At 33.0% G+C, this 13097-nt stretch overlaps 2 protein-coding genes across 3 annotated transcripts; one reads left to right on the forward strand and one right to left on the reverse strand.

The window, feature by feature from the left end:
• Nucleotides 1–1284: 1284 nt before the first annotated feature.
• Nucleotides 1285–3162, forward strand: LOC114719357 (putative disease resistance protein At4g11170). 2 transcript variants are annotated; one of them, XM_028904838.1, is made up of 3 exons: nt 1285–1617; nt 1700–2777; nt 2889–3162. In XM_028904838.1, the coding sequence occupies exons 2-3, from the start codon at nt 2187–2189 to the stop codon at nt 3081–3083; spliced, it is 786 nt and encodes a 261-aa protein (XP_028760671.1). In that variant the 5' UTR covers nt 1285–1617; nt 1700–2186; the 3' UTR covers nt 3084–3162. Both variants share the same exon structure in this region, with proteins under 2 accessions (XP_028760671.1, XP_028760672.1).
• A 2231-nt stretch (nt 3163–5393) lies between these two features.
• LOC114719354 (disease resistance-like protein DSC1) lies at nt 5394–9223 on the reverse strand. The gene is made up of 5 exons (XM_028904833.1): nt 9005–9223; nt 8389–8913; nt 7132–8218; nt 6735–7034; nt 5394–6649 (listed from the first exon to the last, which is right to left on the reverse strand). The coding sequence occupies exons 1-5, from the start codon at nt 9133–9135 to the stop codon at nt 5558–5560; spliced, it is 3135 nt and encodes a 1044-aa protein (XP_028760666.1). The 5' UTR covers nt 9136–9223; the 3' UTR covers nt 5394–5557.
• Between the last annotated feature and the right edge of the window lie 3874 nt (nt 9224–13097).

The raw sequence follows: 13097 nt of genomic DNA on the forward strand, positions 1-13097 counted from the left end.
CAATTTGCCGGCCAGTAGTAGAGGAGGGAGGCATCGTGCGTGACTGTGTGAGTGAGTGAGTATGAAGTCCTTAGGCAGAGGGGAAGCGAGGATGAGAGATCAATAAGTGACTGGTAGAGGACGAGAGTTGAGAGCGAGAGGCATCGTCGCCACCTAAGGGCCTGTTTGATTTGAGGGGAGGGTAGGGAAGGGAGGGGAGGGTGGGGGATGGAAGGGGAGGGGAGGTTTTATCCTCACCTTATTTGGTTTGATTAAAAAGAAAGGGAGAAGAGGATATTTAATGATCCCTTGTTTGGTTCAAGGAGGGGAAGGGAGGGATAGTAATAATCAATTTACCATTTTACCCTTACATATTAGTTTATATTTTTTATTGATATATTATATAAATTAATTTACATCTTAATTTAAATTATATAATTTAATGAAAATTCAGTCTTATCATGTTAATATGTGCATTAAAAAATTGGTACAGTAATTTTTTAGCCTAATTAATATAATAATATATTTAAAATAATCAAATTAACAAATTTTATATGCTCTAAGAAAAATGAAATTTTATTCTCTTTAGGCTATCCTTTTTTTCAGCTTTAAAATATATTTAATAAATAATATATTTATTAAAAAACAATTAATTTTATAATATTATAATTTTTTATTTAAATAATTTTTTATAATATATTTTTAATTATAATAATTCTGAAGATACTATAACATTAGGTTAGCAATGCCTGAGATATCGTATTATATAGACACATGTATTGTGCACTTGCTAACTATTTTTGTCTTATCTTTTTATCATCACGTGAATTAAGAAACAAACCATACCCCCTGCTGGGAAGGTAAAGCCAAAGAGCAAGTATTAGTTTGAGGTTGAAGCAAGAAATTACAGTCACATGGATGCAACCATTGCTTTAATGCTCATAGAAGCTGTATTGATTTTGCTGGCTATACTAATTTATAAAGCTGTCAGATTAATCTCTCCACTTCATACTATCCGTCCTATTTCTATTCATGAGAGGTAACATCTTCTATAGCAATTCCTCTTTGTTCCGTTTGCTGATAGCCCAATATTAATTTATGATTTCTTTCCATCTGTAGTTCTAAAGATGATGTTGATTCGATTCCCATGGTTTGCTCTCCTTCTAATATCATTGTTGCTCCTCCTACAACCAATTATGACGTCTTTCTTAGCTTTAGAGGGAAAGACACTCATGACAGTTTCTCAAGTTATCTCTATTGAGCACTTTGCGATGCAAACCTTCAAACTTTTATGGGTCACAAGCTCCACAAAGGAGACCATATCTCACCCGTTCTTTTGAAAACAATAGAGGAATCAGAGATATCTTTGATTATTTTCTCCAAAGATTATGCATCTTCAACATGTTGTATGGACGAGCTTGTTCATATTATGAGCTGTAGGGATAAATACCAAAGAGTTGTCATCCCTATTTTCTATGACATAGATCCATCAAATGTTCGCAAACAAAATGGAAGTTTTGGAGATGGATTTGCTAAGATTAAGCAGAGATTTAGGGGCAACCAAGAAAAAGTGCAAAATTGGACAAATGCTTTGATCCAATCAACAAATCTCTCTGGGTGGGATTCAAAGAATATCAGGTAGTTTCTACTCATTCTGCACTTATACCTTCTTTCTTTGGGCATTAAAGATGATTGTTCTTTTAATTTATGTATGTGCTAGGCCTGAATCCAAACTTATTAAGAAGATTGTCAAAGATATTTTGAGCAAATTGAATGGCAAGTCGTCCTTTCATTTTGAAGGATTAGTTGGGATTGATCATCATATTCAGAAGATTGAAGAGCTATTGGGTAAAGCTCGCATTGTGGGAATATGGGGTATGGGTGGTATAGGTAAGAGTACTCTTGCTAGAGTTGTATTCCACGAGTTGAAAGCACAGTTTGAAGCTTTCTCCTTTGTGGAAGATGTAAGGGAACAACTAGCAATAATTGGGTTTGACAGGTTACAAAAAGAATGTCTCAAAGAATTAATAAAAGATAAGGACATTAATGTCTTTGATATAGAATCCTCTTTTGTGAGAAGTAGGCTTCAACGCAGAAAAGTTCTTCTGATACTTGATGATGTGGACAATTCACTACCGGCTGAAGATTTAACTAAAATGTATCGTTGGTTTGGAAAAGGAAGTTGAATTATTATCACATCAAGGGACATGCAAGTACTTCATAATGCTTTTGCATTTTCAACATACTCTATTTCAAGATTAAATTTACATGATGCCTTTCATCTCTTTAGTTTGAAAGCATTCAAACAAAATGAGCCACCTAAAAGTTATATGGAATTATCAGAATCAGTAGTGGATTATTGTCAAGGAAATCCATTGGCCCTTGTAATGTTGGGTTCTTTTCTTCAAGGTAGAGGAAAAGAGGAGTGGGAAAGTTTTTTGGAAAAAACAAAAGAAGCACCACCCAAGTACATTATTGATGTTCTGAAATTGAGTTTTGATAGACTTGATGAGCGCCAAAAGAATATGTTTCTTGACATAGCATTTTTCATCAAGGAAAGAGTTGAAGTTTCTTTGACCCTAATAAGACAATTATATGGCTCTTCTGTAGATATTGACATAAATGTTCTTAAAGAGAGAGCCCTCACTTCATTGGATCATAATGGCTATATTGAGATGCATGATCTTGTGAGGGACATGGGTGTTGAAATTGCTAGAGAACAGTCATTCTCCAATCCTAAAGGCCTTGTTCGACTGCAAAGTTATAAGGACATTTATGATTTTTTCATTAGTAACAAGGTACTAATTTAATCTATCTATTCTTTTTTTGTAATCTCATTTTCCATGATATTTTGGTAAATTTTTATGTTATAATAGTTGTTCTTTTTTTCCCCTTGACGTGCTTACTAGGTGACTGAGTCAATCCAGTGCTTGTCATTGGACATGAGCAAGATAAAAAGGATTCCATTGACAGCTAATGACCTTCGAAAGATGCATAATTTAATATTTCTAAAAATTTATTGGTCTGATTGGAGAGAGCCTTCAAAGTTGATTATTGGTAAGGATATGAGTTATCTTCCAGATGAAATAATTCAGGGTTGTTAGTTGGAAGAATATCCTTTACCATCTGTGCCGTTAAGCTTCTATGAGGGGAATCCTGCTGAGCTTCAAATTCCTAATGGTCATATCAAGCAACTTGGGAAAGGCCATCAAGTATGTATCATTTTCTTTATCTAATTCTAAACACCTCTTTGAACTTTTGTTTTAGATATCTCAGCCATCAAACATTGACCAAATGAACGGTTGATATTTGAGTACACCCCCTCAATTTGGAGAAATTACATGTTAGCTGTGAGAATTTGAGCATATTGCCCTCGTTAGCCCTAAGATTGCGCAACCCCTATACATATACATATCCGGACCCAAGTTTACCAATCACCAATTTTTCCAGCTTTATAAACCTTTTTTTTTCCTTTCCTTAAATCCAGTGCTCTTCTGAATGCATTGACTTATTTCCTTTAAAGTCTCCTGTTTTTAATTGTCATGAGTGAAATTCATGGTTAAATTGTGTAATTATCTAACGTAACATATTGCTTATTTTTTCAGCATTTTTCAAATTTAAAGAAGATCGACATAAGCTGCTCAAAATATCTCACAGTACTCTCAGATCTGTCTAAGGGGGTGTTTGGATATAACCAAACCATGGTTTGGAAAATAGCTTCTGGAGAATAGATTCTGGGGAGAATAGATTTTTTCAAGAATAGATTTTGTGAAAAAATGATTCTGAGAAGTGAGAGTGTTTGGATAGTTGTTACCAGAAGCGCTTTTTACATGTACAAATTACTAAAAAAAACATAAGTTAATATGATAATTACAGAAAAAATATATTTTATGATATATTTTAATTTGAAGGAATAAAATTGTTAATAATATATTTTTTATTAACATAATTAATAATACATAAGATAATATAATTAATAAATAATTAATATGTATATATATTTATAAGATATAAGATTAAATATATTTATAAAAAAATATGTTTATAAAAAAAAAAACAACAAGATACATATCCTATAGGCTCTCACACTCTCTTTTTTTTTTCCAAAAGCAAAAAAATTTTGTTTTTCCCAAAACCATGGTTTTGGTTTTTTTTAAGGGTGTTTGGGTGATTTTTCCCCAAACCATGGTTTGGGTTATCACCCAAACACCCCCTAAGACCCCGAATCTTGAATGCTTAAAAGCTGATGGCTGTGTAAGTTTGGATCAAATCCATTCTTCAAACTGTCCTAGTCAAGCTTACCGATTTATGTCTTAAGATATGATGGGCCAGAGCGAATAAACATTGGTGGTACTGTTAAAGGGAGAAAGAAGTTGATCAGGGTTAGTGAATGTGCGTGATTATTTGGATCTTCACAAGTTGTCATTCAATAAAGTGACACAATGAAGATGTTTGTGTCAGGAGGGATCATCTCTGGCGTTTGATTTGAACGAGTGTCAGAAAGTGGCGTGGTGGTACCATTAAGAAGAGAAGTGGGTAATGATAATGAGGAGAGGATGAGATTGGAAGTTGAAGACGACGAGTTAATGGCACAAGCGGAGTGTTGTACAGTTAACACTAATTCTAGTGTATTAGCACTTGTTCCATTATTGGAAACGCAAGAGGTTACATTATTCTACAAGCTTCAATTTTGAAAAGCAAAAAGATTCAACCTCTCGTAGATCTAAAACTGCGTTTGGACATTCCAGAGTCCCATATGAGTAATTATTGTGGTTGCTTCTCTTATTCTCATAGATCAACCTCAAACCTCCCAGGCTCCCCTGCTTTATTGATGACCCTCTCTCTCGCCCTTATACTCCGATTGTAGCAATGAAAGTACTCTTCTAGTCCCGAATGTTGAGACTTAATTAATTAATTTGAATAGATTAAGAATATTAGTTAAATTAGTTAATATGATATGTTTTTTCTAAAACACTTTAAGTATCATTCTTAATTTTTTTCCCTTTGCGCTCATCATATTGGTTAACAAGGGTCCTAATTTTAAGTTTTTTTAAATATAACTTTTTAGGTATAATCAATGTATCTTTTTGTAAAATTGTTTAATAAAAGTCTAAATTACATGTTGTAATTTTAATATTTAAAGAAACGTTGTCCGTTGCATTTAATTGAAAGTAGGAATAAAGCAAAATAATTTTTACATATCACATATTTTTTACTGGTTTTTTAGTCTATATGTTTTTTTTTTAAATTAAAACTTATAATAGGGGACGTAGAGAATATCAAATATAAAACACTGCTAGTTGCTTTTTCACATTTATTTCAATAAATAAGAGGTGAAAGTGAAAAAAATGAATCAAAATTAGAATAGTGATTTGTCTTTAGGATCCAGTAATTAAACATTCCTACAATCAAAATTATATTTAAGAAACATGATCTTTCCTACGTGTATAAATCATCTGTGTGTAGGCCTTACTTTCACAAAATGAATGCGCACACTTGATTCAGTAATTATGATACGTGAGTGCGAAACAAATTATCTACACATCAATCCATAACAGTGAAGCATCAGAAGTCATCATCACTTGCTGATAGTTCTTCTTGAAAACCATAAAAGAAACGAAATGGAGTCGTGATCTAAGCGAATGGGAAAATGAACAAAGAAATCTCCAGCCAATTCTTGCCATATATCGATGCTAAAATTAGGCATGTCCCATTTTGTTTCTGCTACAATATCATTGTTGCCACCCCATATCGTTGCTTCTTTATCCAGTGAAATTCTTATATCTATGACAGGTTTATTCCTGCTGCAACAACCAGATTCTGCAAGTGATTTCAACATTGAAATCCCAGGAATGTCCCAAACTTCACACCCAGTAATTTCACTTTTCTGCAATGTCACCTGTGTCAGTAATGGCCAGCGTGTGATGCTATTAGGAGCTCTGATTAATCTATTATTGCTTGTACTACAACAGCATTCCATTATTTCTGTCATTATCTCTTCTTCGATCTCCAATGGCTTCCTTTTTCCATGATAATAAGAAGTGTAATCTGTGATCACCTCTACTGTTATTCTCTTTTCTTCAACCTCCAATGGCTTTCTCACCATCGCTCTGAGTTCATTGACTACATCTTTGGCATGGATATTCTTAAGCTCTTCATGTTCAGAAAGAAAGTTGAAACGTTCGCTGAAATTGCCAAACTCCATAAGATCTAACCAGCGAAGTGAAGTAACAAATGGAAGCAAAGATGACAATTTCAACTTTGAACTCTCAGTATTGTTCATGTACTGATCTGTTGATAATATCTCTGACAATGATACTGACACAAGTTTAACCCGAAAACCAGAGAAAATATTGCCATCGTTTGAGACAAAGAGCTTCACAATCAATTTATGGAACAACGAGTTGCCAAGATCCAGAAAATTGTAGACAGCTACTAACCCAGAACTTGTCTCCTTGATATTGCCACCAATGCTTATATGTCTCAGGTCTTTGCAATCTCGTATGGATAAATGGGAAAGCTTGCTCAAGCTACTTGAAGAATAAATTTGAGTCAAGTTCACACATTCATCAAGATATACCATACTCATATTGGGGGCTTGAGAGAGATTTGGAAGCTCAACCAGATCTTTTGACGCAGTCAGATTCATCACTCCTAAATTCGGGAAATGCTGAAAAAGAGAAACAACGGAAACAAGTTACATAACAATTAAATTCTCTATATATATATTGTGGGGAAATGATATTTATATGTACCTGATCTGCATCCCAAAGTTGTTGGAGTTCATTATGAGGCATTTCAAGTTCCATGAGATTCTCTGCACAAAAGCTTAGTGGTACAGATGGCAGAGGATAATCTTCCCAAAAGAAAAACCTTAGTTCTTCAGGGAGATTATCAAGACCTTCATAAACATACACTTTTGAAGGCTTTTCAAAATCAGACTTGTAAAACTTGAGAAATTTTAAGGCATTCATCTTTCTGAAGGTATTAGCCTGCAATGTTATCTCTTTTGTCTTGCACATATCCAAAGATATGCATCGAATTGTCCCACTCCCCTAGTCAACAAATACATATATGACACAAAAAGCTTCAAAATTGAACAAGGAAGAGAAAGTAAAAATATGAAAAACGTATAAATTGACAACTTAGTACCTTTTTATTGATGAACAAATGATAAATATCGTTGTGTTTCCATAGCCGAATAGGTCTTTCAGGATCAATGATCAATTGTTGTCTACAAATTTCTTGACCCATTTCTCTTATAAGATCATGCATCTCAATTCCACCAAATTGATCCATGGAAATAAGAGATCTTTCTTTGAGGACACTTATCTCAATATATACAGAAAAGTCATAGAAGCCTCTAATAAAGTTTAAAGAAATCTTATAACTTGTTTCGCTCGATAAATGTACCAAGTCAAGAAACACATTCTTTTGCTTCTCATCAAGTCCATCAAAACTCAATTTGAGCACAGTAAAAATATCCTTGTGTGGAGCTTGTTTTAGTTTTTCCAATGCACTTTCCCACTGTTGTTTTGTTCTATTGTACAGAAAGCAACCCAACACTACAAGAGCTAATGGGTTTCCCTGACAATAATCAACAACCAACTTTGATAACTCGAAATAACTTTTAAATGGATCATTTTGCTTAAATGCTTTCAAACTGAAGAGATTTAGAGCATGACCGGACTCTAATTTCTGAACATGATATGTTGCAGATGCAGAAGCATTCTTGAGAACATGCATGTCTCTTGATGTAACAACAATTCTACTTCCTTCTCCAAACCAATCACACAATTTGGTTAAATCTTCAGCTGTTAATAAATTGTCCACATCATCAAGTATCAAAAGAATCTTTTTTTGTTGGAGCCTACGTTTCACAAAAGTGGATTTCATATTGTAGATGTGAAGGCCCTCATCTTTTAATAATTCTTTAAGGCATTCTTCCATTAATTTGTTCAGACCAATTCTTGCTAGTTGTTCTCTTACATTTCCAACAAAGGAGGAAGCTTCAAATTGTGCTTTCAAATTGTGAAACACGGCCTTGGCAAGTGTAGTCTTACCTATACCACCCATGCCCCATATTCCCACAATCCGAGCATCAATCAATAGTTCTTCAATTTTCTCAATTTGATGATTAATGCCCACAAGTCCTTCAAGATGACATGATGACGATGTACAGTAGTTCAATTTGCTCAATATATCCTTGACAATTTTTTTAACGAGTTTGATCTCTGGCCTAAAAAAAGCATGTTTAATAGACAAAAAAATTAAGTATAAACTACAAATGCTGGGACAATTGGGTAGACTTATGAAATTAAAATGGATGAGCAAAATCTATAACACTATCAGTTCATGAAAAAGCTCTTTTTTTTTCACACAAGGCGAATGATCTGCACTGGAAGGTACCTGAAATTCTTGGAATCCCATCTAGCGAGGCTTGTGGATTGGATCAAAGCATTTTTCCACTTCCGTAATTTGTTTGGGTTGTCTTTAAATCTTTGCTTCAGTTTAGCAAAGCCATCTCCAAATCTTCCACTTTGTTTGCGAACATTTGATGGATCAATTTTGTAGAAAATAGACATCACAATCCTTCCAAATTTTTTCTTACATTCTAATATGTAAACAAGCTCATCCAGACACCAAGTTGAAGAAGCATAATCTGTAGAGAAAATAATCACAGATATCTCTGATTCCTCTATGGTCCTTAGAAGAACCGGTGAGATATCTTCTCCTTTATGGAGTTTGTGATCCATAAAAGTTTGAATGTTTGCTTTACAAAGTGCTTCATAGAGATAACTTGCAAAATTGTGACGAGTATCTTCCCCTCTAAAGCTAAGAAATACATCATACTTTGTAGTAGGAGGAGTAGCAACAATATGAGGAGTAGGAGGAGAAGAAACCTTTGAAACTGAAACAGCTTCACCTTCGAAACTAAAGATATAGAAACGAGAAATGGATAATTAATTAGTTAATCGAGCAAGAAGATAACGAATATGGGGTTTTAGAAGCAGTAATTAATTACCTCTCATTAACAGCAGCAGGATGGTTAACATGAAGTGATGAAGGAGAGATAAACCTGATAGCTTTATTAGTTGCTATGGCCAATAAGATCAAGAAACCTTCTATGAGCGTTAAAGAAATGGTCAAATCCATGGGATAGGTGCAAATTTCCTGCTTCGGTCTTCAAATTCAGCAGTCAAATAGCATTAGAATCAGCAACGAGATGAAAACAAAGGGGAGAGAAGAAGGAAATTAACTGGTTTCCTTATATATAAACGAAATAAACCGCTTCTGTTGATGAGAATTAAAGCTGTATTATTTGCATTGCCTAAGTCCGTGATTAAAGAAAGACAAAGACACAAGTTGGTCATTTAAATAAACCATAAATTACTTTATTCGAGATAATAATATAATGACTTATTCTACGGTCAAGAAGGAGATCATGTGGAATCCATCAAAAAGATTTAAAAACTCAATTGCTATTGCTGATGAGTGATCAGTACTAATAATATTTATTTGGACTTCATGGGTTGGTGGATAAAGAAAGGGCAAACACATCTGTGAATATTTATATAACCTACAAACAAAGTTAGAGTGTAATAGATAAATAAATTACTTTAAATGTCACCAATAATTGTGTAGGTTCGCTATGGCATGTGTGCCTTAGTGGCCGTTTATATTTGCTGAAATTAAGTAGATATTTTGTAGAAGAAGATAGTAGTACGAAACCTTGTTCTTTTACTACCTCCACTCCTTAATATTAAAGTTAGTTTGACTTTTAATTTAACCCTAAATATAAGACTTTAATCCACTTTATCTCTCATATTTATCTATTTTTCAAAGTAGTTTTTGTAGTAATTACACATGTTAACAAAGATTCTATCAAATAGTAGTTTTAGCTAATACATATGATTAGCAAGAGTATTTTAGTAAAGAAAATACTTACTTATTACAAATAACTAGTTTAGTTAATTTTTTTGATCTCCACAAATTAGTCAACTAGATCTTATGTTAAAGAATGGAGGTAGTATTTTTCAAGAAATTTCCAGGCTATAGTTAGCCGTTGTGGCCGACATGAACTTTAAAAGGATTGCCTTTGTTTACCTTTCTCAATAAAACGTGTCTTGGTCATTTAAAAGGCGAAATGGCCGAGAAGGAGACTGAGAGACATTCGGAAAGCGGAGGGAAGCTACCATCATTCTTATATTACACTTCCTCCCGTTAACAAAAAGTTTGACTATTTTATGAGAAATTCTCGAATAGTCTGAGTACCATCTCATTTATACTTCGGCCAATGAAATTATTAGCTCCGATCTTAAATATAAGAATTACTTGATTAATTTAAGTATATTAAAAAAATAAGTTAAATTAGTTATCTGTTATTAATAGGTGCTGCATTTCTAAAATATCCTTACTAATCAAGTGTATTGATTAGAACTATTATTATTAAAAGGATTACCTTAAAAGAAATAGATACATATAAGAAATAAAGTAAATTGAGATTTTATATTTAGAACTAAAATAAAATTAAGCAAGATCTTATATTAAAAATCTGAGGTAGTATAATATCAAGTACTGTATTTGATTGAAATTTATACAAATGTGAGAGGGAGTAATTTATGAGAGAAGGGATGAATTTTAAGAAAGGTATAAAATTACAAGGATGGAGGCATGAAACACATATTTCTAAACTTTTTTTTTTTGGCCTGAACCACCAGTCAGAAACAAAGACCTAGAAAAGTGAAAATAGAACAACAAAAATAACAATCCAAAAACATCATCCGTTATCATTTGTCACCTGTAAATGAAGAGGGGGCCTCACACTTAGTTAAAACGGCCTGACCCGACCCGTTCAAAAAAGCAAATATTTCTAAACAGAAGTTATTAAAATTTAAAATAATAAAACAAAATGGGGTTGTGTAAATCGACACATGGGACAAATGAAGTCTACAAATTGATGGATAGATATATTTGATTAATAAATAAAATTGTATATTTTGAAAATCATGACTTTAAAAATTAGAATGCTCTCTAATAATGTGTTTAATTTTATCAAAAAATTAATTCTGGCAAAAGACTATCCGTTAGGATAGGAATGGGATATCATATAATACTCGTATAAATTACCCTCCAATCTTAAATATAAAACCTATTTTATAATATAAAATACTGGTATAAATTACCCTTCAGTCCTAATTATATTATAAAATGAGTTTTATATCTAGGACAGGAGGAAGTAAAAAATAATAATGCTTTCATTATGTGAATTAATAAATTAAAATTCCAGATTAAAAAAAGAATTAATAAATTAAGCTAATGAATTATAATTGAACAAGCATAACAAGCACACCACACTTGGTCGAGCTCACCGTCGGACGCCGTTCACCGTTGTCAGCCTGGCGTGGTTGTTCTCCTGCAAGTATTCAAGAAGGTTCGCGCTTTGCCTACTCCCAAAATCCTGTGACAGTGATTTGTTCAGTCCGACTTTGAATCTCTGTTTGAATTTGCTCCCAGCGTCATCTGTTCCCCGCGTGGTTGCCTAGCCTGTGTCGGACGCCGTCGTACGGTTTCTTGCTTTGTTTTAAACTTCTTCATTTTTAATTTGTCTTTCAATCTGGTCGTGTAATACTACCTTCGATCCTAATTATAAGACCCAATTGACTAATTTGAAAAGATTAAGGAAGTAAGCTAAGTTAGTTATTTGTAATAAATAAGTGTTGTCATTCCTAAAATATCATTGCTAATTAAGTGTATTGGCTAGAACTATTATTATTAAAAAGATTATCTTGAAAAAAAATACATAAATATGAAAGACAAAATGGATTGGGGTCTTATAATTAAGACCAAACTAAAAGTCAAACGGGGTCTTATATTAAGAATCGGAGGTAGTAGTTTGAATAGGGACGCTTTTGAATAAAGATTGATTTTTTTTAAAAAAAAAGATTCGATTACTAGTTTTTGGCTTCACTGGAATGCAATCGGCTATTATGTTTCTGCCCTCTTCTTTTAATTACTATCGAATTATATGCTCCGGATTGTTTAGTTGTCCAATATTTGGAAAGTCTAGTGAGATCTTTGAGTGACTTAGGTCATTAGCCAGGAGAATTTACAAATAAATTAGGTAATGAAACAACTTAGACAGATTTTCTGTAAATGCGAAGCATCATAAACAAGGCTGTGTTTGGGATCGTCGTTTTGTAGCTAAACATATGCTTCCACCGGCAAAAGCTACTTTTTGGATTTTAAAATGTTTGGATCAACTTCTTTTTGTGATGGATTTGTGGGCTCTAGTGAGCTTTTGAGTAGGAGCTACTTTTTTGTGTTTTTGGGGTGAGGGACTGTGGGATGTGTAGGAGAGAAGGAAAGAAGAAAGAGAATACATGATATTAGATATGAACAGTTTTTTTTTTTGGGGTGACATTCACACGTAAAAGTTGAACAATAAATTGAGGATAATATTTTTTTTAGTAAATACTGAACATAAGTTATCGAAAAAAGTAAATACTGAATGTAAAATTGGAGGGGGAAAAAAAGCACCATGCCATTTTTTCATTTATTTACCTAATGTTTATATTTTTTTGTTTTTTGTAAAAAAATATCTTTTTGTTTTTATTTTATTGCTTTGGACTTACCATATAATTATATAACATTATTTAGTTAACATTTTATTTTCAATATTTTCTTATGATTGTTACATTATAATATTACTTAATAAAATTTATGTCTTTTTCAATCATTTTATATCTAAATTTATTTTTTCATAATTCGTCCAAATAAGTTTCAGCTTTTCAGGGTGACTTTTTACAAAAGTTAATACAAATATAAATCACATCACCCTATCTGACTTTACAAAATTCAGATAAAAAAAAACTTCTCCCGCTGTTTATCCAAATATATTCTAAATCAGACAACAAAACAATTATGTAAACTTCCACTTCCCAATACGACAAATTAGAGGAAAAACAGAGCATGTTCATGATGACATTAGCAACAGTAATAAGGATAGCCCATTCCTAGCATTAGGCCCATTTAAAAAAAACTGTCTTTCGGCCCAACCAATATCTTTAGTCTAAACGCAGCGTTTGATTGAGTTGGCTCCATTCGCGCGAGTGCAC

This window comes from Neltuma alba, unplaced genomic scaffold (assembly GCF_004799145.2).
Source record: "Neltuma alba isolate B1F8T4 unplaced genomic scaffold, ASM479914v2 tig00011913_pilon, whole genome shotgun sequence".
NCBI classification, from domain to species: Eukaryota; Viridiplantae; Streptophyta; class Magnoliopsida; order Fabales; family Fabaceae; genus Neltuma; species Neltuma alba.

Bases quoted from the DNA above. Each gene is read 5' to 3' on its own strand.
- LOC114719357 (XM_028904838.1), top strand. From the start codon at position 2,187: ATGCAAGTACTTCATAATGCTTTTGCATTTTCAACATACTCTATTTCA. The intron at 2,778-2,888 runs GTACTAATTTAA...CGTGCTTACTAG, and splicing joins ATTTTTTCATTAGTAACAAG to GTGACTGAGTCAATCCAGTG.
- LOC114719354 (XM_028904833.1), bottom strand. From the start codon at position 9,135: ATGGATTTGACCATTTCTTTAACGCTCATAGAAGGTTTCTTGATCTTA. The intron at 8,914-9,004 runs GTAATTAATTAC...CTATATCTTTAG, and splicing joins CCTGCTGCTGTTAATGAGAG to TTTCGAAGGTGAAGCTGTTT. The intron at 8,219-8,388 runs GTACCTTCCAGT...TGCTTTTTTTAG, and splicing joins TGGGATTCCAAGAATTTCAG to GCCAGAGATCAAACTCGTTA.